The following is a 24,718-nucleotide window of genomic DNA, read 5'->3' as shown; positions in this document are numbered from 1 at the left end:
CATGCAGTTTTAAAAAGACAACACAATTGCTATCAGATACTACAGTTTTGTCTTTACCATTTTCAAAATAGTGCAGAAGACACACAGGTTCTCAGACTCTGCCTTCAGTGCCCAGGAATCTGAATGACACTGAAGTCACTATTTAAACATCAGAGAAAGGTACCTGAGGCTTATTAGAAACCTGTGCTAGGCAACCAATACCAAAATTTTAGGATCTTTACCTACACGCTAAACCCTAACTTGGATGTTCAGTTAGAATTTATATAATGGATTTAAAAGTAATTATCTTTTGTTGAAAAAGTTGCACTATTTGATTATTTTTTATTGTCTTGACTTGCACAGGTGTCCAAGGCTTCCATAACATCTTTATTTGAGGCTGGCACTTCTGAATTAAATGGGAAAGGCTAATTTCAGAAGTTAAAAATCTGCTCTTGACAAAGCTGTTACATAAGGCAAAACTTCAGGACCAGTTGTTTATATTAAATTCCATTATATCATTCCCTAATTTGGGGGAGTGGTGGGTATTTTTATGTGTTCTTAAAATTTGTTAAGTTTTTACAAAACCATTATTTATTCCACTTGGTACTTCCTTAGCTTTAATCCTCTGACGTTGCAATTATCTTCACAACAATTCTACTTTTACAAATAGAGGATTTTATCTTTAAGGGAGAAACAAACCACCTAATCTGAGGTGTAAACAGCTAGAAAAAGTTTCTGGTAGAGAAGAACAGAGTAGTAAAAACTGGGGTATGATAGAAGAAATCCTTCTTCTATGAAGTTGGGGGAAGCCAGACCATAAACAGGAATCAATATTTCATCACACTAAAATATGGAAAACACTGAGCAACATGAAAAATACCTCATTTGGTTTTTTTCCCCCCCCACTGTGCCACCAGTCACTAAAGCTGCTGTTATAACGCCTCTATAACACAACAGTGACACATGCCATTTTACTATTTGTTTTGTTAAAAATGGAAAAAATGATCATCCAGAGAACCTTGTTTTGTTCTAGTTGCATTCTGGTTGGAGCGCTCACCAACTATCGGTTGTTACCAAGTCTTTCAGAACAGACACAAGTAGAACCACATCTCTTAACAAGAGAGAATAACACATTCTCTGAGAGTCCCAAGAAAGAAATACCTCCCATTTCAATGCTGAAGGCAGAGGAGGTGGTCACACCCCCCTAACTGCCTGTGCTCTGCTTACACGCTCAGGTCAATGGCTCTCAACTGCAACTGATCTCTTAGGAATAAAGCGGTAGTACAAATATTCATCCCGAAATTCAAATTCGTTGGTAATATGCTGGACGACACCTCCTTTCATCAGTCTGTCTCCATACATCACAGCTTCACCACGGTCAGAGGCAAGGCCAACTTGCATGAGCCAGTTCACCAGGTCACAGCCAAAGAAGATGCCAGTGGAGATCTTTGCACCACACCTGTATGTCAAAGGAATGATTCACCCACATGTTCTGTAAATCTGGTATCACCACTGCACGGTGGGGAAAGGCAAGGAAAAATAGCAGGAAACAAGGAAAGACATCATGACAGTTAAGAGCATGTTGGAAGAGCTTTTGTAAATTTTGTATATTAGGGACATGCCAATGTTCACTACCTCTTCCTAGAGACACTCCAATGAGAAGCAAAATGTTTGTACAAAGTTATTTTAGGCTTGTGCAAATATGAGAAACTATGAAATAGACTTCAGTGAACATAAGTAGCAATTTTCCTGAAAACACACACATGCAATCTAGTAATTCTATTTCTTGGATACTTTTCTTCCCGTGTACTTATTAGCATGACTATTTCTGTGGCAAACTCAACCTGCACTTCAGTTCTACATTATGATTTCTCTACAGCTTTAAACAGGCACTAACTTCATACATATATTGGGAAAAAAAACCCAAACAAAACAAAACATTTCACTTGCATATCCTCTTAAATATTTACCACACAGGCAGTACTGAGAATATACAAAACCTTTACAACAAGACTGAAGTAATTTTCTTTTACATACTTATGAAGCAATGCCACTAACACCTACCTAGTTGCAGTAAAAATACCATTCTGAAAATTTACCACCTGCAGCAATGAATGTTTCTGGTTATCTAAAATCTGCTCTATGGAAACCAAGCACAGGGTTTCCAAAGATGATTAACAGCTACACAAAACAGCAAAAACCAAACTTCCTCCTCTACTTTAAATTTAAAGCAGCAGCAACACAGCAAGTGTTAGCATCTATTAGCAAAGAAGCAAAACCTAAATAAAAATCCATTATTACAAAGTCTCAGTTACAGCATGTTTAAATCAAAGAGGATAGGATCAAGTTAGATGAATATTTAAAATGAAAGATAAATTGTTTCTTTTAACTCACAAATAAGACATGAAACTAGTTCCACACAAACATAACATTAAAACAATGAAGCAACAGATGTCAGATTTTGATGTATTCTCAGGTGGGTATATGATTAATAAAAACCACAAAGCCCAAACAAATGAACAGCTCAAAGCTGTTCATACCAAGAAACCACAACAGCAACAGAGGCACAGGAAACACAGCTGTAAAACCTGTCCTATTTCAAAACAAACATTTCCTGAGACATCTATTCTGTCTGGTATGAAAGAAGCTAGTCCTTGAACTGCCATAGTTCATTTTTCCTAAATGGATAACTTTATTGCTTTATTTCTTATGGAAAATTACTGCCTTCTGAGGAGACTGAACAAAACCATCATGCTGTCAAAAACATTTCTGGAATGTGGTTTCGGGCTATCTGAGCTTTGAAAGACCACCCCATCCCACCAGACTAGTCACCTAACACCTTCTTAATCTCAAAAGAAAAATACTGAAGCTTCAAGTTTGGTAAGACATGGACACACATTCTATTACAGGCGTTATCATAGACATTTCTTCAGAAAGATTCTTCCCTCCTAAACTCTAGCTAAATGCAAAAACTGGGGCAATGCCCTGGTGATATAAAAGTTTTTAGGGTTTATATAAAACCTAGATGGCATAATGCATTAACTCGTACCTTAACGTTTCACTGTGAGACTAGAAACATTTCTGTATTAGTTACTGCTAAATTCCTAATCCTCACCTTGAGGTTTGAACATATATGTCACAACAGGAATTGCTCATAGACAGATTAAGCTGCATTTCATTATTTCCAAAAGGTGAGCTTTGACCCTTGTAACAGGTTCTATGTGCAGGGAGAAGCCTTACCTTCTGCCTCTGACAATACTTTTTACACAGTGATCTCTATGATAGTGAACAAACTGTTGACAGGTCATCCTGATTTCCTCCGGTACAGAGGGATCTCTATGTCCTGCTGCTTCTCTTCCTCCCCAGAAAAATTCAAGTCTTAAAAAAAAAAAAAAGATTAAAAAAAAAAAAATTCAAACAAGTAGATTAAGCAGAGGCATTTTTAAGGAAACTGCAAATAACAGAATGGAAGTCAGGAAGCTATCACAATTGTTTTACTGATTTTGTGAGCAATACTTTATACACAATCCTCCTAATGTACTCGCATGGCCTTTGTACACTGAGAGGGTTTTATTCTAGGCTCTGGCAGAAGGAAAAACACAGAGTAGTGGGGAGCAAGCTTCAACTGCTGGATTCACAGCACAGCCAGCTACCTCCAAGTTAAGGATGCCTTTGTGTAACTTATGCCTCCACAGTGAAAGCATCCAAAGTACTTGCATGAGGTTATGAATACAGAACTTTAAAACAGTGATGATAGAATCTGGTTCAGAATTCACATCTAAATTTTAATTTATCAGATTAAATTATTTCTGAAGATTTATCATCTCACTGATCCAATCACATACTTCACCATCATTTGCCAAAGATCTTGTCTGTAGGGAGCCTGTGGGATTTGTGTCTTTGGGAGTGTCATTAGGACACCAGTAAAAACTCATGCACAGTGAACTGCAATTATCTCCCAACAACTAGGAGAGGAAAGAAATTTGGAATATTGGACAAACAGGAAACAGAATGCATTAGCACTGAACACTCAATACCCCTTAAAATGATCATTAATAATTAAGTTTACAGGAGTAAGTGTAAAGATTCTATTTACCTTCGCTTGAATGGTAGAATGATTAAATGCTTATCTAAGCCAAAAATACCAAAGCAAATGAAGCCCTGGAGGAAAAGAGCATAGAAAAAGCAACATTAAGCAAAACCTTTGGCTTCTAAAGAACAAAAATAAAGTGTTAAAAACTCATTGCCAAAACATATGGGAAAAGTATCCCTCTTCTTTAGATAACACTCAAAATACATTTTGTTTCTGCTTTGATTTTTTCATTTGGGCCTTAAAAATACAGATTAATATGTAACAGTCCATTAAAGAAACTCTTCAAGAGACAGTTTGGTAAAATTAATGCTGTGACGTATCACCTGACTCTCAAGGACACCTGGCTATCCTTACATAGCCAGTTATTTACATCTGTCTTTGTTAATGTCACGAGAAGACCTGACTTGCTGTAATTTGGATACTAGAATGCTCTCTAGTTAATTCATTGGTTTTGTGCTGCCTCTGGACGAAAACTACTGTCATGACTTGATACTGCAGCACACCTTGTAGGTACAGATGTCCAAGGATCTGGAACATATTCCTCTAGCATGTGTGTTAACGCTGCCTAACTTTCAGCCTTTACAGATTAACAAGAAAGTGTTCATGCACATAGAATACAGGCATTATGATAAAAAAGTTATCAAAACAAAAGAGAAGACTTGGGGAAAAAAAAGGCAAAACACCCTAAGGAGCTGGTAAGTTCAGCATTGTTTGAGGCCTTCAAATTGCAATGCTTGTAATAGCATCTGCTGCAACATTCACTAGCAGTCATTTTCAGAACAAACATTGATAGGTACCTGACCAAAATTAAACACAGCACAGAAGAACTGCAATTCCACATACAGCCGTCCAGGCTCTTGGTTGAACAGCCACCACAAACAACTGGAAAAATTCTGTTAAGAAAAACAAAAAAAAAAAAAACAAACAAACAAAAAAAACCAAACCCACAAACCTAACCTGACTGTTAAAAATCAAAAGCATTTTCTTATTCTTCACATGCTAACATATTCTTGCACAATTTTCACTTTCTTTATTTAACAAATAATTCAGATAGACAAATAAGTGGGGAAAAAAAACATCATTTTAGTTAGGCTTAAACCGAGCAAGAGCTTTTCTGTTTTAAAAACATGCCAGTGTAGAGGTCCTGCCCTTTACACGTTTACATAAGGAACTTGCCTTAAGCATACTTTAACCCAACACAGACAATATTAGCCCAGACAGAATTTCAGTATTTGTCTTCAGGCCTCTTTAGCTGAGACCAGTCCTTTCTACATATTTTCTGCATAGTTAAGATTGTGTTAAGCTGAAGCACATACCACTTCAGCTATTTCAGATGCCTGACAGAAAGGAAAAAACCTCCAGAGTTCACCCAGTTGGGTGTAAAGGCTCATTCTTTAATGTAACTGGCCTCAGTTCATTGTGTCTATGTAATTATTCTGATACAACTAAAATAGAGACTGCCATTTGGCACACCTCTTAAATATAGAAGACATAAAAACCAGAAAAAAAAAAGTATTAGCATGGAATGTTTGATACAGGAAATTCGAGAGCAGAAAATCTTCCATTTTGTAACTTAACAGAATCTGAAAAGTAGCAGTAGCAGCTATGACACTACACTGTTGTGCCACACTGTCCTGCTTTACAGTATCAAGTACTTGTGCCATGGTATTTTTCATTTCAAATAAAAAACCAACAACTTTCCCCTCTAATTGTCATCCACAAGAAGCTCAACTTTGAACGTTACATTCAGAGAGAGTTGTTTATCATCTTTGCCACAGTAAAGAATTAAAATTCCTAGTGCACTACATTCTGGTGTTTCACACTTTTACACAGGAACAGCCACCTTCACAAATCTAGGAAGTAATGATGCTTGGCAACACCAGCTTAGTTGTTTTGCCTCTAAACCACCACTAAAAGCAACAAAATTGTACTTTCCCGTTTCAAATAAAGTCTTACATTATTTTTTATTGCTACAGCACCTCAGAGAAATCCATGTTCCACATATAAGCACGATCAGAAGGAACAATTATTCTATGGTCTCCTTCAGAATTAGAATCCGTTTTGTATTTTTAATTGATTATTGTCTAGGGAAGAAGACTAGCTCTCAAGAAAAATGGCAAGAAGTGTTGTAGTAATGAATTAATTACCAAATGATATAGTCCCATTTTTTTTCCCTTTAGGGTTCTCCAGTGTGTCTTGCTCAGTAATATAATCAATATTAATTTGCCTTTAATTTATGGTGTGGCACAAAAAAAAATAATTTTATGATATCCCACCTTTCAGTAAGGGACCAAAATAAAGCCTCTAATTAATTAATTGTTACGTGAGTAATTGGAAGATTTTTACTGGACTGTCTACACAGCTTTCCTAAAAAGCATTCCACCCCAATGACTTAAAACAAGATGGAGAGAAAAAATATTTACAGCAAACAGGCCAACAATAAGAAGTAAGCACAGCAGCACATGTCTGGCCAGCTGTTTGTCCCCGGTCTGTAGAAGCTGTTCCTCTTGAGCCAACACACAGGTTTGAGCACTGCAATGATTCACACACTGATCAGCTGAAAAACACGCCAGAATTTTCTGTTAGGCTTCTAATTTACAAACTCCATGAGCAAACTTGTTAATGTAGCTTGCTAGTTAAACTACCTTGTAAGTATCTGCACTGAAGTCACACATGCAACATTTAATATTAGCTTTGACAAGAACCTGTTAAGACATCTATTCACAAATGAAACAGTAGTTCACATATGGTTCTATAATGAAGAAGCATTGCAACAGAACTCTTCTCTCTCTCAAAGGTTTAATGCAAAATTAAGTTGTGGTAAACTGTTAGAAAGCACCACTAGAAATAATGAAAAAAACAGCCATGTCTCAGAACAGTTTTTAAACTTAATTTCTGGAATAAATATTTCAAATATACCATCAACTCTCCTGTTTCTACTAGTTAAAACTAGTGTTGGTGTTGTTGAGCTCTAGATCAGACAGGCAATCAGCCATATTTATTTGTGTTCTGTGAGTGTATTTTTAACATGATATTTCAGAACACTGTCATAAATCTCTCAATCAAAAGAGCCACACAGAGTATGGCTGTTAGTCTTCCAGCTACAGAGTTCAAAGGAATTCTGAGTATCTTCCTCTAGATGGCAGTGAAAAACTTTCTGGCAAGCACATACCTAAGAATTTTTACCAGATATACCTGTCATAACAGTTCAATGGGTAGAAGAAGGATTAGGAATTACTGCAGCCAAAGTTTCTTTCACAAGTATATCCATTACAATTTGCTTTTACTGATTTACAGTTCTGAAGTGTTCACTCACCAGGTCAAAAAAAAATGCCACTCAATCATAAGATATTTTCCACCCTATCTTTAGGATAAGAAAATTAATCTGTCCTTCCTCTATCATCAGAAGACATTCTTACAATGCTTGTCTGGATTACTTAATAGATAAGGGAGTTTGCAATAGGAGGAAGGCTAGCATTTTGTGAGAGGAGACTTAAGAATGTTTGTGTGAAATGGACTTGTTGAAACTTATGCAGCATCCAAACAAAGCATATGAAAGCATATTTGTTAAGGATGCAAAACACCAAGAAAAAGAAACCTGGCAGAAGAGAAAGGCGGCACTGCAGCTAGCTTTGTTTATTCAAAGTGATGTACAATGAGGATGGGTTGAGCAATGCAGCTTTCCATCACGGCCTGAAAAGTCACCTTGAACCATTTTTTCTATTTCAGTGACTCCTAAAGCCCCCTTAGTAAATTTTCTCCATCTCTCTTCCCCAGACATGAATAGTAAAGGGGCATAAACATTTGGTCTAATCTGCAGTAAGTGCTTGCTCCTTTAGATGTCATTCAGGTTTCTCATTCAAAACCAAACATGATTACAACAAAGGCTTCAGAGGCCCTTTTAGAAGACACAAGATGTGAATGAGAGAATGTAAAAAAGTGTTTAAGTTGAAAACTCGAAGCAAAGTCAGGTTATGCATTCTATTTACCAGCATCCAAACAAGGCAATGATGGAGAGGTCTGAATGCTCAGAAGGACTTGTTAAAGCAGCTTGCTGGTAAAAAAAAAACCCAACTGTCCATCTTGAGCACTGATTAATAACTATGAGGCAGAATAGAACAAACACCTAACATACCGCCCAATACTTGAATTAAATATTAAATACAAGTTATCCAAGCAGAGCTGAGAGGACTACAGCCTAGTTTCTTTGTGAGAACTATACACAAATGTTGTGGAAGAGTGTATAGTACTAAAACAAGAAGGCACTACTGGTTTACCTGTCTCAATTGAAGGAACATTGCTTTCAACAGCATTTGACACTGCTTTGCTCTCTCTAGCACAGGATAATTCACCATTTGTTGTCTGACAAGAACAGCAACCTATTAAGCATATACAGTAACAGGATAGTTATCTTCCTTCACCACCATAATTTGTTTTCCAAGTGTAACAAAACATTCTATACAGAGTATCTCAAAAATAACCCAAAAGGAGAAAGCGGACTTAATTCTTCCAATTTCCCAAAGGGTTAAATGGGTTACAGTACTAATATATAGGAATATTTAACATATCACTACCACCATGGAAGCCAAACAAGTACTTTTAGCTAGAAGAAAAACACACAGGAAGTGATCAAAAAGGCGACATACAGACAAGAAGAATTAAAATATACTGTGTAGCAATGCCGCTGGTATATAATTAATTCCCAGAGAGACAGTTAGTGGATAAGAAATCTAAGATGCCTAGCAGACTTCATTTATCACACCCTTATCTAGATACCACTGCTTCCATAAAAAACATACATATGCTCTTTTTCCTGTTCACTTCCCCCACACTTCCAGTGATAACCATAAAACTTTCCTTAAAATCATAAACCTAAATCCCTGGGCAGTTATCTAGATTTTCTTCTGTCCTAGTGTAACACTCAAAGGTGTAAGCAACTGTTCTTCCCAGGTCAGAATTGAATTTCAAAAATTATTTTATTGTATCCCGAGCCATTTGTTCTTTTACAAACCCATTTTCTCTACCTGTTTCTGCAGATGGCTGTGATGAAGAGTCTGGAGAAGGCTGTGCAGAAGATCCTGCAGAAGACTGAGGCACAGTAGCTGAAACTCTATTCCCCTCACTCCCTTCCCCTTCAGCCTCCTCCACCTGGTTACGTGGTGAATACGGGTTCAACACCTCATAGCTCGACTCTTGCCTATTTCTGTTCATGCACATAAGTGAGATACCTGACATCAATATACTGATGAACAGAATCACTGCTGTGGTAATTATCTGTTAAGAGAGCAAAGAAAATACACTAGAATGCAAAACAGAAGAAAATAGTTGCAAATACTATCAAATGCATCTGAATAAGACAGAATTTTGTATATTTGTTGCTCCTGAATCTTGTGGTACTGAAAAGGCAGTTGGTACAGAAGACTAACTGCCCTTCCTTCCCTAAATAATTTTTTTTTTTTTCCTTTTTAAAGTGGGCATCCCTATTTCCCATGCAATCCAAAAACATCCCCTCATCATCTTTCCCCTCAGAATTACCAGTGCTCCAGTTTAAGTTCTGTTCAGGTACCTTTTAATTCCAAAGAGGAATGTGGTTTAGTGACCCACCCTCTGGCACAGCAATAATTTCCATGCTTTTGCCAGTGGGGAGCATCCTATTAATTAGCCTTCCCTTCTAATCATCTGCTACCAATAATCAGAGTCCAGTCTGAGGCCATATAATACTTGTGAAAGTACCACACGAATAATCCTGAAAGACTCATAGCCTCTATATCCATAAGAAAGACAGAGGGGAAAATATGGCAGATATCCACTCTAGTGCACTTTACATCCTTCGATAAAAGGAACAATTTATTTAAAAGCAGTAGTTTGGGAACTTTCTCAGGGACTTTCAGCCCATGATTGTGCAGAGGAAACTCCCACAGTGCAAGCAGTTACTGCTACACAAGTAATGTAGATCCTATCTGTTATAGACCAAAGGCCATTAATTAGCTATTGGATAGTAACAATTTTAGATAATTATCAAATGAGACTACAAATTAGTCATCAGGAAAAGGTCTCTGCAATTCATTACCGCTCCTAAGCCTTTTCCTTGGGAAGCCTACTCCCTCTTTTTCTCAGTCATAGTTGCACAAGCATGAAGGTACTTGTTCAAACACGTTTTCCTAATCATTCATTACAGGAATACATTTTTATATCAATCTGTAAGTATTCTATAATGATATTGTTATTATGGTAGCCTACACTTTGCCTGAAAGCTGCTTACATAAGAAGCAAACAGGGAACACTATTTCCCAATAATGTGTTGGACATGGCAGAAGTGATGAGGACAGAATATGTTCATACCTGATATTTTCCATAGAAAAAGGCAGAGTCAATACTAGTGTTGTTACATTGACCAACAATCAGTAAGATTCCCACCAGAAGTGTTGGGATTCTGAAAGAGCAAACAGGAACAAAATAACCTATTTATCATGGTCTTACTAATTCTACAAGAAAATATCTAAATTAACTTACCCCCATCCAGCTATGATAATAAACCCAATGGGAATATTTACTGTCTCTCTCTTCCTCAACAGAAACAAAGAGAAAGATAGAAAACCTAAAAAGAAAAAAAAAAAAGGCTTATTTTTTATTAAAAAAGGAACTAATAAATACAGACTCTGGAAACCCTATGATGTGATCTGCTCAATATGCAAGATATTCTTCTCAGACCTTCAAATAGTCCAAAATTGTTTTTCTAGTAGTATTCTGAGAAAGTAAAAGAGAAATGCATATTATCTGAAAAAAAAATCATACTAATAATGAAACACTGAAGAAATGCCAGGACATTTTATATTAAATATCCACTTCTAAATGCTTAGGAAGGTTCACAAGCTCACAAAAGACGTTATAAAAACATTTGAGACATAAGTAACCTATTTCTGAAGGTATCAAACAGCAGTTCTAGACCAATGCTCCTAAGTAGCCAACAATGTTGCAATCTATTACAACACTTCTTTAAAATCGACTAGTCCTTTATAAAATCAATGATAAATTTATTGTTTTGACTATCCAAAGTCTCTTTTTTAATCGTACACATATGGGTCTCCAAGCTTCCTGATGCATCTTTTAATTCTGCTTATTTCAAGCTTCCAAGTAATCCCTTCATTAATCACCTATGCCTGCAGAACACACACAGTGGTTTTCGAAAACTACAGTTGCCAGAGGAAAGAAATGTTAAAGCTACTTTGGTATTTCCCTTCATTCTGTATTTTCTACTTTTTGGAGGCACAAGCTTTAAAAATGAGTTAATGCTGAATAATTAAAATCTTAAACTCTGGTGTTAATGAAAATCACCAGTAAGATTTTGACTAGCTGAAGGGTAACCCACACATTCGCTCTATCTGTAATTGTTTCTGCCTGGAGAGCAGGCTCTGGTCTTTTGTGCCAAGCTAGCAAGGCTGCTGTAGCTGGGAAAGACAACCCCTGCCCCAGGTATGAGCTCCCAACAGCAGAGGCAGTGCCTGCCACCGAGCCCTGCGTGGCTAGTGCTGCAGCTGACCACTCTGCCTGTTTGGAGAACTTCATACAAGTGAAAAGAACAATTACTCTGAAGGATATAATAAAATTATTTCAGTACATTAATCTTTTATTACAGTACGTAAGTTCTGCCTAGAAAACTCATACCTGTCCACAGGTAGGTGCTATAAAGTGAGCTGTAGAGGAATATAAATACCAGGATCTGCATGGTGATGTCTTGCTGTTTAACAATGAAATTCCATACCATCATTCCAATGCAAGCAATAAGCTGGAAAGAAAAGTAAGATACCATCATTTAAATTGGGAAAGCAGGATGACAAGAAAAACTGAACGCAGTGTAATATAGCTACGATAAGTTTCAAAACTCCATCCCCAGATTCGCTGAAGTATGATTTTATGAGTTGAATAGTTTTCATATCAGTGAAGCATGCAGCAGTAAATTCAGTATTACAGTTATGCCACTGACTACCATACGCTATTTTCAGGAGGGATTTTTCTGACAGCAATTATATGACTCAGATAAACTGGGAGTAAAGCAAGTCAGTGAAAACTCTATAATTCATAAATATCTTCTAAGTAAATGTAAAACTTAAGTATAAACCATTTATCTGAAATGAAATAGACATGAAGCTGAGGCCACAGATGTTTTTCCAGTGAATAATTACACAAGTTTTCAACCACTGATACTGAATATCTAACAGTTTTATTACTGAAGGAATCTGGAAAAATAGGTTGAAATATTTTTTTTTTTAGAGTGATACAATAGTTCAAAAATGTTTAAGATGAAAGCTAACTTTGCTGTTATTGACAAAAAGCACCTGCAATTCTCATAAACAGCTTTTTTCAAATGTGATTCCATGATCAGACCTCAGAGAGATTACTGTATGTATGTTGAGTTTTTTTAAACGACAGAACACTTCAGAAAGCACTACCACACAGATATATTACAAGCACAGGCTGCTCTCACGGAATTTAACAGCAGTTATCTTCAAGGGAAGAAAGAACACTTACCCTGTATTTTTTTTTTGAGTTTAAATAACAACCAAAATTAATCCAGAGCTATTTGGCTCTGCCCTTCCCTAGAGCCCTACAGCCATGTATTCCCACATCCCCTTCCTTGCACCAGCACTGGCACCTGTCTGATCCTTCAGCAAGCCACTTCAGGGAGCCAAACCAGTACAAGGATGAGTCTTCTATTTAGCTCCTTGAATGGGGTCACCACAGAATCAGACGCTTGCTGCTGCCGATCCTGGCATTGCTGACGTGGCATTGGCATGAACCGATACAGAAGTGCACTCAACAGGCAACAGCTAAAAGTGTATTTCAGAAGTCACTCTCCATTCTTATTGCTTCCATTTCTGTTTGAGGACCACACCACAAGCATCAACGCCCACTTTTTCAAGGTGTATTTTAAGACATAGAAACTGTTTAGAAAAGTCGCTCATTAGATTCCCCTGCCCTTGATAGATGGCAAGTCTTTAAGAAACCCCAAAACTCACACAACAGCATTCTTCTTACTACTGACCTGAGCAACAAGTAGATTTGTGGTAATCATATGAGGAAGCTGTTTGTATTTCTTACTTAGAATAATAACAATAAGAGACCAGATCTGTAATGTACAAGAAAAAAATTGAATTTAAGAGTAAAACAAAATGCAATGGAACAAGATGAATATGCTGGCAGACCACGCTGAAATTAATTACATGACAAATCTTTAAGAGTTTCTTAGCAACATGACCACTATAGTCAGTTCCATACCATCTGCTGCCAGTCCCTATGCCTCAGCAATTATGGCCAGAAAAAGCAATGCATCTTTATGTTCTCAAGATGGTGAAATATTTCCCGGAAGCACCAAGAATTTGCCTCTAGAGTGCAGAAGCATGGTTGCTCCTTAGGACATAAATGACCACAGAGTAGCTTGGCAATTTAGAACTTAAAATTCCTCCCCCCTCCCCTAAATCTCCCAAAATTATCTGCGGCAGAAAGAGGCAGTGTTCACTTGTGGCTTCCCTTGAGGCATAGTTTCAAGACAAATGGACTTTAGTGAAACAACGTCAGAAAATTCCAACTCCCTCCAACGTGAATGATTTTAAAAAAGCAAACAAAATAAACACACTATCTGTAGTTCCTGTAAAGCCAAAACACAATTCACATTGGACTTCTGGACTCTTTAAGAACAGAATTTGTAGGCAAGGAATTCGATAAAGCTAAATTAAAATTTCCAAATTAAATATTTTAATTAATACTCATTAATACTTCATTAAAGAAATATTCGCGGAAGTTTCTGGATCGGAAGTTTGCACACAGCCTCCATCACTGTGGTATGCAAACACCTCACATGTCTTGACGTAATTACTCCCTGGGGCATAACCTAGTACTGTCATTCCCCCACACCCTGTTATTAAAAAAGCAAAACAAACCTAAAACCTAAAACAACAAAAAGGACAAACTCTTAAGCTTTGCACCAGTGCTCTAGTTCATCTGCCCATCTTTCTCTACAGCACAGCTTTCCAGTTGACCCAGTACTATATCAAGAATACTTTCAACTCCCTCAACCTTCTGCAGCAGGATGCGATGAGGAAATGAGTCTCATCATGACTCAGTTTGCTGCTCATGTGCTAACGCCACCCTGACACGACAGCACGCGTTAGTGTTTCACTTCATCAGCACCTACCAGGGAAATGAGGCTGACAATACTTATGTCAAAGCTGACGTTCTGGAGTGCAGACGCCAGTGGGTTGGGGTCCATAGACGGGATGGTCAACAGCCATGCAGAAACATACATGATAGGTGCAGACACAAAAGTGCTTATCACCATGCCTGAGGTAATCTGCAAACACAGTCAAACAGAAACAAGAACAGAGTTCATCAGATCTCAAGCTAAATGTTACTCACACTATTTAAAGAGATTTCCTGAGTTTGCTGGGCACAAAATTCTGTCTTATAAGGTTTACTTTTTTTTTTCTTAAGAAAAAAAAAGGACACTAAAACAACTAAACCAAAACCAGATCGCGTTAAATATAATGGAAGTCAACAGGAATGTGTTAATATCACTTCAAGTGAAAGAAAGGAAACAGTTATAAAATTCATATTTCAAGTTGAAAGGGTAATTGATAACCTCTATTATAAAAAAAAAGTAAAATGTATTTCTACTGCAAGATTTAGCTAAAGGGCAACATGACAGAATCAGTTAAAGCATAAGTTCTTCCATAAATTTTCAGCATTAAGCTGACACTGTTGTTACTGAAGTCAGCAACATAATTTCTGGGTTTTTTTTTCCACACAAAACAGTAGCTCAAAGATAAGGTCTTTGGAAAGAAATAAACAAAACCCAACAAACCAGCAACAAAGATAGAGGTTCTTTATATTTAAAGTTATCCTAGTTCTTCCTACTAGAATCACAAATAAGCAAAGTATGAGGACTTACTTCTGAATGTATATTACAAAGACATGAGGAAATAGTACTTTGCTTAACTAATAATGCAAAATATAGTTTACGTTTGAGACCTAGGGAGTACATGTAAATCTAAGGAGTCTATACTAAAGAAAAGCAAATACATCAAGCCTACTTATTTCATCGACGAAGTTAAGCTCAAAGTCAGTACGTTTAGGAAAAGCTAAATACATACAATTCCTACTTCCATATTAAATTGACTTGCAAATATTGCGACACCAGGTGCTGCTGGAAAAACTCCATAAAGAAATGCATAGTTTGATAAACTGGTGTGGTTGACTACATTGTCACTCTTGTCCAAGAGTTCTACCATTTCTCTACAGAGAAATGGCATCATAAGTCTGAAAAGAGAGAGGAAAAAAATAATTTTAAAACCACATTACTCATGCTATAGCATTAGACTTTTCTTTAATCAGAAAATGAACCAAAAGGAAATGTAAGGCTACTCTGAATACTATTTATGAAAAATAAATACTGACATCAGTTTGAAAGATTGACTTTACTGTCACCATGGCATATACCAGCTGCTTACAAAATTCTATGGTAGCAGTTAAGCCAAAATATCTGCAGACAAAAATACAGATAAAATTACAAACTCTGGGATACAAGCACATACTCCAACTGTGCAGACATGTTCTTTGTATCAACCTCAGCTTTTGAAAGGTAAAATATTAAAAAAAAAATTTTTTTCTCAACAGTTAAAATAATAGTAGCTATATAGCCAGTCAGTAGCTTTGAAACTTAGATCACCTTTCTACAATACAATAAATACAATAAGGGCTCAAGCTTAAGTATCCCATCATGAAAGTTTTGGATAACAAAAAAAATCCCTGCATCAATGCTATTTTGTTCACCTTTTGCAGGCCAGACTGCATCCAGGATCACTATGTACAGGCTAATTACATAAACTCAGCAAGAAAGCAAAGCGGTAAGATTAAAAAAACGTGTTTTTCTCCCAAAAATTGTCATTGAGCTGGTTTACAGACTAAGCCTTTCATTTTGCTAGTTCGTTGTACAGATATACGAGTGGATCTTCAAATTTTACAGTATAAACTTAAACACCAAACAATTGTTGTATTACATTAACTGTAGCTGTGTAACAAATATTTAGTTCACCAGTAACAGAGATATATTCTTGGGAAGACAATGAACGCATAAGTTCTAAATACAAATTGTCATTTATTCAGGCTTAAAAGTCAGATAGTTTAAGAGTGTAAAAGTGACCATTTTTCAGCTCTTCAAGTACAGCAGTTTCAAAGATTTATAGACAGAGCAATGAAAAACTAATTTAGAGTTCATGAAGCCACAGCACTCAATTTTTGTTTTCTTTGCAGAGCCTAGCAACCGGTTTGCAGTCTGATGAATTTCCTTTACAAGTTAACAGTTGTATGATACCAAAGAGTCACCCAAAATATTGCAAGTGAAACAGACAATCACTATAATGATTTTGAGAGAAAAGCCATCTGACCAGTGTATTCAGAGCTTAAAACATCTACAGAACAAAATTATACAAGCACAGAAATCAAACTTACAGTTTAGCTGTGATGAGAAGGATCAGTGCAACAAACATACTCTTTGTCAGTTTTTTCGTTTGTCCCACCATAGTTAATCCAAGGTAAAAAAGGGCAGAGCCAGAAAATGAACTGCCAAGTCCATCAAGGAAGTTTTCAAAGTATTCTGGAATTTTCTGGCCAAGAATAAAGTTTGAGGCAATTCCTATGAAGACCATGAATACAATTGGGTTCTGCAAAACTCGAAGGAGTGCTAGGCCCACTATTTTGATTTTGCTGTGTGAGACTGTGCGATTATCCCTCCACTTCTGGATTTCACAGAAGATAAACCCCAGAGGGTTTAGCATCATAAGAGATATTGGAGCCACCAGGTAAATGTACTGGAGATACTCTGGGTAAGTGGTTTGATATAAAGCTTCAACTAGAAGACAAGAAATGAAAAGCAATGAGCAATAACATTTCAGTACAAAAATACATGAATACTGAAATTAAATTTTGCTGTCTAAAAACTAGAGAAAAATGAATTCATTATCCTTCAGAGGTAACTGCATTTACAACCAATATAAGATGATGCAGTAAGAGAAGTATGCCCCGTTAGGCCACAGTCATCTAATGAACATATTAAAGACCAGAGATTAATTATCCAATACTATTTAATGATTTTATGAATATTCAACATTTACAGAAAGAAGAAAAAAAAAAAAAAAGAAAGAAAATAATACAACAACCCCATGTGACCTTTGAGTCATCCCAAATGCTAAAAAAAACTCCAAACATTTCTTATTCCAAGTTTGTGCTAACAGCACTTCAAAAAATCATTAAAAGACTCTGGAAAGATATGTAAGATTGTATTCTAGGGTGAATTAATAAAAAAAAAAAAAAAAAGTTTTTTCAAGTAGGACATTATGTTTTACCTGCCTTATAATGTTATTATTTCCAGTAATTACTAGGAATAAGCAAAGTGGTGCCTTCCATTTAGTTTTTCCTGCTCTAGTTAGAGAGAAAAGCATTCGTCTCCAGGCAGAAGTATCTTTATACGCAGGTATGTAGTACTGCAGGTGCAATTCTCCTTGTACTAAAAAGAACATTAAAAAAAGGAAGCACTACTGCATAAATTAGGCTTTCTGTGGGATAGCTTAGCAGTCAAAACAACAAATAAAGTCTAAGACCACTAAGCAGCACACTGGTGCATGTTTTTCCATTTCCCCATAGACTAAGCCTGTTCTTTTTCTGAAAATCTTTTACCTCATGACTATGTTTTTCAAAATTCAAAAAGAGTTTTGCCTTTGTACTATTTAAGCATCTGGAATGACAGGATCTACTAAGTGCTACATCAGCACTTACAGCCAACAGTCTCCTCTTTAGATTCAATAAAATTACATTCTCAATTTATTGATTTCCAATATATTAGGAAAGGCACTAAGGGTGCTTCTGCTTTCACAGGCCATGATTAAAGTACATACACAAGTCCTAAAATCCAGAATAAATTGCAGAACAGAACTACCAAATTTTTGGTTAGTTACTGCATTTAACAAGCCATCTTTAAATGCTAAATATATTCTGATAAATAAAACCACTGGAAAAATGCTGGACACTTTTTAGGTAAGTAACATTTCTACTAAAACCTCAAACATTAGAGCAAGGTTTTTATGCTGCTTTATACAGAATGCCCACTTCAATCAAATGCAATCATTATTTTTTGGCAAAATGAAACGGTGTACTTAATACAATATATCAAGGTCTATAAGTACTTTAACTGATGTGTGAAGTCACAATGCATTTTCCTGGGTAGCAAAAAGTGGAACCAACACAGATTACAGAATCAGTGGATAAAAAACCAAAAACCAAAAACCAAAACAAAACAAACAAACAAACAAACAAACAAAAAAAAAGCAAAATCACTAAATCACTCTTAAGGAACAGTGAAAATAATCCACAGCTTCTGTCTCTCATGAAAAAAATTCTTTTTATTTAAATCAAGGTGCCTGCTTGCTGAACATAACAAAAAAAAGTGAAATCAGAGACATTTTACTACTTTTTTAAAAAAGCAATTCTCCACATCTCAGCTGCTCAAAATGACATATAAATTGCACCCTAACTGTTCATGTTTAAAAGAATCGGCACCGTGAAAGTCATGGTAACTGAGCCACCATCCAGACAACAGTTCTGCTACACCTGTGCTTTGACAACACAGCGCTGGAAAGCAGATGAAGCTGTTCTGTCAGTTGTATCATCTCATCCAGTAATAGAGACCAAACAGAGGAACCTTTCTCTCACTGACAGAATTACTATGTCGTGTGTGTGTGTCTCTGTGTGTGTGTCAGACAACAACCTCTGTACCAGTTGTTCTCCACATTTTTCTACACTTGGTAATGTAGAACTGTCATAACAGTGACTAGAGAAAAACAGAGTAATGATTTTTTAAATCTTAACCTGTATTTTTATTTTCCTATGTGCAAATTTCTGTTAAACACCAAAAAAAGTAGCATAGTAGTTATTAAAGAAATTACATGGGATGAAAATTCAGAACGTTATTAACTGAAGATTTCAACTGCCTTTTTAAATGGTTTTATTGTAATACAAACAATGTCAGTACTGATTTTTTCCTTTACAAATTTCAAAAGTGAACAGCCTTTAAAAATATGTTGCCATTAAAAGATCAGGTTTTACTCCAAACACTACCTATCACCATATGTAGAAGGAATAAGCAAGGCTTTCTTTGTTGCCCAGTCCTACAAACACTTCAGAGAAGCCATTAAAAGTGCAAAGTTTTCACATGTGACAGCATAAACCATACACATGGACAGGAAGGAAATAAACAGCTCTGTGAAATGAGCAGCCCTCAAACCCTGCAGTGCTACTGTTGAGCTAAGCATTACACTGAAGCCCCTGATGAACTCGGTGGTGTGAAACTGACCACGTTGTACGTAGGAAAAATATGAATCACATCTTATAAATCATTAAAAACTTGAAAGAAAGATGTAATCCTCACAACCCTATTTGTGATATACTTCTGATTTCTCCCAAGACAAATAAACCTCAGCAGATGCAACTGAAGGAAACAGTATTTTTCACCTAGGAAAGAAAAAGTTTGCAGTTGCGTTTGTCTGCATGTTACACACATCCAGCAAATTTGAAGAGAGTAAGAAAGACCCATGATTCTCCTGAGCATGCTGCCCTGAAATAGGGAGAAAGAAATAGCCAGCTCTTCAAGTAATCTAAAATACTGCTTGTTGGAGCTGCTTGTTGTTATGTATAATCTGGAATTGCATGTTTAAGCTTCTCCTCTGTAACTCTATTTTCAATTCTGTAATCAAATACCTTGCTTTTTGCTCTGCTAGAACAAACTAGCTTTCTTTTTTTTTGTTGTTCTTAGCCTTGTCTAGATGATAAGAGTGATCTTAAGAGAATTTGAGAGGTAAAGGGAGCTCTTCAGAGAGCAGCAAACAAATAAAACATAGCCCAGGAATCCCCTCTGAATGCCTCCCGGTCAAGGTGTATTTTGAAGGTCCTGATGCCTGCAGTACACATTCCTAAAGCAGCCACTCTGGTCAGCCTGGGAAGACGCAGCACTGAAAGCTACAGTGGCACAAAAGAGCCTCTCAAGGCAGGTAAAAAGTGCTGCAATTGGGACAGTAGCAGGCAGGAGAAGCCTGCTGCAGCTCCAGATCACTTCCTAAGTATCACAGTACACATGGCTAAAGGCATATCAACATACCATTAGGAAAACCTGTAAAAAAAAAAAAAAAAAAAAGAAAAGAAAAAAAAAAGTCTTCTTCCCTTTTATCTAAGGGGAAGAATGCAATAAATTTTATCCCAATCTGTAAAACAAGTTTAATAACTGATGTTATTTGTAATTCAGAATACAGGCTTACAAGAACAAGAGTACACAGCTGTACAAGTCATACTCCAAATGCCTCTTTGTGTTTTGTCTGGTTGGTTTATAGCTCTACCAGACTGGTGGTTAGTTACACATCTCAAGAATGGCACTGCAGCCACATAAAATTTTCATTCATTACACACAAATCCAGGTTACCACATATCACACCACAATTTTGCTTTTAAAAGACAAGACTGACTTCTTCCAAGACTATATCGCAGAGCATGTCTACTGGCCACAACAGAATAAAGATTAAGGGATAAAACATGATTTGCTGTGTAAACTTTGTTAGGTAGCACAAAAATCAGAAGCCTCTTCTGAACAGATTTAAACTTTGTCACACACTCTGCAACTGGGAGGCACCAACATTATGGCTAGATGTTTTCTTTGATCCAAACCAAAAGATAATGCCAAAACAGTAAAAAAACCACTACAGCTGTTTCAGAGGCCACGGATACAGGCTCACACTTTGCAAAGCAAGGAATTCTGGTCATGAGGGAAACTCTGGCAAAGAAAATTGCCTGCCATAAGTGTAAGGTAACTTATGCCAATTCTGTTTTTTTTTTTTTTTTTTTCCAAATCTGATTTACTTTAATACAAAGAGATTTATAGATGCCAGTTGTTTGATTGTTTTAAATTCTGTCTCATTCATGCAAGCTGATAGTTTTCTTCCCTTACTAAAAAGCACATGGTTTAAGGTCAAGAAATGTGACTTGAGAATTGGCTTTGACAGCTCACAACTTCAGTTCAGAAGTTAATTTCAAATTGCACAAAATTAAAAGCAAACACATCAAGAACACTGAAAAACAATCTTAAAGAAGAAAACATACTTACCTATTGGATATCCCAGTGCAAAGTCATTGCTTTGTGTAGCAAAAATTGGAAACAAACCTGCTTTGCTAAATCGATTCTCAGGACTGGCTACCAACAATGTTAAAACACAGACTAAGAAAAACACAGCAGCTTTGGCAACTAAAATACTGTACAGGAAGGACCAATTCACATTAGAAAAGTTAAGCACCACCATGTTTTTGAACAGTAGAGCTGGGAGTGCAAAACGGGACACAAAATTTCCCAGTCCTTTGGCCTGAGTTGACGTGATAATGTTGGCTCTTCCAGCTATGTAGCCACAAAGAATTATTCCAAAGCATTCTAACAAGGCTGGGAAAAGCCTGCTTATAGACATAGAAGGAGTACCACCAGTGGCATTGAGTCCAACTTGTCCAGGCAAAGAAACAGACATATTAGCTGAAGATGAGAGGTTCTCTGCGTTGAAGTCAGAATAGCTATCCATTTCCTTTGACCACCTCTTGCAAAACAAGAGCACAAAAGGATCTCATCTGTAAAAGAAACAGAAGTATTTATTAACTTCCAAAACTGTGTTTGTGAAAATTTATGTCAGTCTTTGCTGACAGAAGTTCACAGAGTTTACACTTACAAGGTCATTACGAATAAGTAAAGAGACAAATAGTAAGTAGCTAAAGAGAAGCAACTCTGCGAAAGAAGAACGCTGAAAAATCATTCCATACCATCTTCTCACAACTCCACACAGTTCACCAAGAAAACTGACAGAGGCTAAAAATCCCCAAAGAACTTTGAGGGTAACATTGAAATATTAAAATTAAACGTAATTGGGCATTCTAAAGAAGAAAAACTGTTGGAAGGGAAGAAGATATAACAAGGATTTTTGTTACTATTCTAGGATGTAAACATCATTTAGAATAAATTACAACTCCTCAACACTTCCCAGCCATTGTTGCAGAAAAAAGTAATTCCTAAATTCTCAGGGTATACTCCTCACTTCCCTGGGCTACCATTACAGGACTAGTTAACTCTCTAACAGAAAAGCACAAGACTCTTTACATACTCATTAGTAGCTTGTAATCTTCCTTACCTCCTCATCTCACTACCAATTTCTGATTACAATTCTCACATAACCTTTGCTTTCAAAGATCAAGTTTTTAGTTTTCTAACTCCTTTTATTTGCCCAAGAATATGTTACCTCAGATCTTCCCTAAACTCTTTGGTTCTTCTTCCTTCACAACACACTTTGAACTCCCAATATTAAAACACCATCCCTGACCTCTCTATAGCTACTGCCGTTCACCTCTGCTCCCACCTGCTCAGCTTTACGCACAGCCAGGAGTCCTCCTTCACCTCCATTTCTAGATCCCATTTAATCCAGATTCGGCCCCTGACAAAATCCTGAGGGCCAAAAGCCCTCTTAAACTCTCAGAACTGGTCTTCCACCTTCATTCTTTGTGATCATCAGACACCTTTATCATAATCACCCTCTTCTTGAAATTTCACCTTTCCCCTATCTTTAGTAGTTACAGCACCCCCTAACTGTACTCCCATCACTACTTGTTCCTGTAACACGTACGTACCTGGGGGGCTCCTTCCCAGTTCCGGCGGGTGCCGATGGGGCTGGGTGCCGACAGGGCTCCTTCGTCTCCCTGCACCCTCTGCCTGCGCCTTTGCATAAGCACTTATGCTACTATAAATAAAAGACACACAGACCTCTTTTTCTAATCCAGACGTACCCTATTCTATTAAATCTTTCAGCCTGTCTCCAAAATCTCTTTTCTGAACATCCTGCTGTTGATTCAAGCCTAGTGAGCCTGAAAGTGTCGTCCTCCTATTCTGCCCAAAAGATACTCCCTCAGTTGCTCTGTGCTGTGTGTCTATTTTGCTAGAGATGAGTGACAAAGGTTACAAAATCCTCTAACTGGGGGAAACGCAAACCTACTGAGCTCATATTCATCTGTAACTCTGTTGCAAGGAAAATCTTCAGTCTGTTAGTATCACTTCTTCTTTTGTACATCCTTCTACAGACTCATGCTCCACATATCAAAACCCCCTTGTTTTCATTTTACAGTAAAAGCTTCTGGCCTCTTAATCTATTACAGAATAACAAGAGGACCAGCCCTTATAAGAACCGAGTGCCAGGCGAGGAAAATAAATTTGACCAAGAATTATAGCTTCTCCACACTGGCACAAAAACATTTGGCAAAGCCTTCTCTACCTTCAAGAAAGATTTAGAGATCAAATCATGGTATCACCCTTCAAGCTTGTACCTTGGTTTGTGCAACTTTGACCTCTCCCAGTGTTTCAGTATCATGTGCTAATGATACACTTTCCAGTTAGCAAGGGATCCACACATGACACAGTAGACAATGATCTAATTAATTGTGCTATTGTTTATCCATATTGCTACATGCAAGTCTTTACGCCCAGAACAGCGAGATTTAGGGATGCATCAGAATAACTATTTATGTGAAACAGATATATTTTGTGACTCCCGATCTTCATTTGTTACCAGCAATCCCCTTTGGAAGGTGTGTCTACGTGTTATAATGCAGCAGGTTCTATATGCAAGCTGACATGTAAAGTCTGCAAATCAGATGAAGAGAGATGATATCAGACACAAATATTCACTGGTCAATAGCAAGATCTTGCCAAAAACAGATATGGCTTTGGTGGTACAGCTCTGAAACACATGCAGTCCATCAGCTCACTCTACACATAAAAATCTTGACATGACTAAATCCTAAAGTACCCTGGAAAGGAATTCAAGATAACTTACCCCACTTTGTAGAAACTAAGAAACTAAGGCGAAGGGCAACCAGTTTGCCATACGCTATTTAACACACCAGTGACAAAGCTGAGATTCCCAGTTCCCAAACCAGTGCTTGGCACTGCACAATGGCCAGATCTGTGCAAATTAACAATTGGTTTAAGAATCTTTTCAGCCTCTTTGTATCCTATCCGCAGGGAACAGAGAACTCCTAACAGCCGTGTGAATAAGCAAGGAAATCAAGTCAGAGCAAAGATGAGATCTTGTGTGCTCTATTTCACACCCCTGCACCCAGCATACACATACTGACATACAGCATAAACTCTTTGACTCATGCCTTTTATTTATGCCTGAGGCTTTTAGTAAGCACTCCTACCATGCTGTTGTAATTTATCTGGACTGAGCAGCTGCATCAACCACATCTGTCCAGTAGCCTTGGCTACCTTTTCTCCCAAGGAAAAGGAGTCTCACTCCAAGTAGGACTTATTTTAAAGGTTGTGTTTTGTTTGTGTTATGGATGATGCATTCACCTAGATGTATTTGGACCAAAAGCACAAAGCATTATCTACTACAGAATGACAGATTAATTTGCAATAAATGGGCAGGAAACCATTTCTCTTACAAGAAAAACTTACAGAAGTGGTTGGGATTTGAAAAATGCCTGAAAAATGATCAGAGACAGACTTAGAATCATAGAATCATTTAG

At 37.0% G+C, this 24,718-nt stretch overlaps 1 protein-coding gene across 1 annotated transcript; it reads right to left on the bottom strand.

Moving 5' to 3' along the window:
* Window positions 1-1,215: 1,215 nt before the first annotated feature.
* On the bottom strand, window positions 1,216-21,729 carry GPR155 (G protein-coupled receptor 155). Its single transcript, XM_008945600.1, has 15 exons — window positions 21,270-21,729; window positions 16,577-16,976; window positions 15,220-15,385; window positions 14,265-14,420; window positions 13,116-13,199; window positions 11,738-11,858; window positions 10,586-10,670; window positions 10,415-10,505; window positions 9,097-9,346; window positions 8,350-8,451; window positions 6,496-6,629; window positions 4,870-4,965; window positions 4,076-4,140; window positions 3,220-3,357; window positions 1,216-1,438 (listed from the first exon to the last, which is right to left on the bottom strand). Exons 1-15 carry the CDS (start codon window positions 21,727-21,729, stop codon window positions 1,216-1,218), a joined length of 2,571 nt encoding a protein of 856 aa, XP_008943848.1.
* Between the last annotated feature and the right edge of the window lie 2,989 nt (window positions 21,730-24,718).

The sequence above is a fragment of the Merops nubicus genome, unplaced genomic scaffold (assembly GCF_000691845.1).
Source record: "Merops nubicus isolate BGI_N331 unplaced genomic scaffold, ASM69184v1 scaffold13658, whole genome shotgun sequence".
Taxonomy (NCBI): domain Eukaryota; kingdom Metazoa; phylum Chordata; class Aves; order Coraciiformes; family Meropidae; genus Merops; species Merops nubicus.
Note: the sequence above shows the minus strand (reverse complement) of the source record. Positions and strands in the feature narration are given on the sequence as shown.

Bases quoted from the DNA above. Each gene is read 5' to 3' on its own strand.
- GPR155 (XM_008945600.1), bottom strand. From the start codon at position 21,729: ATGGATAGCTATTCTGACTTCAACGCAGAGAACCTCTCATCTTCAGCT. The intron at 10,506-10,585 runs GTAAGTTAATTT...TTGCTCTTTCAG, and splicing joins ATTATCATAGCTGGATGGGG to AATCCCAACACTTCTGGTGG. The intron at 4,966-6,495 runs GTAAATATTTTT...TTTTCTTAACAG, and splicing joins TTATTGTTGGCCTGTTTGCT to AATTTTTCCAGTTGTTTGTG.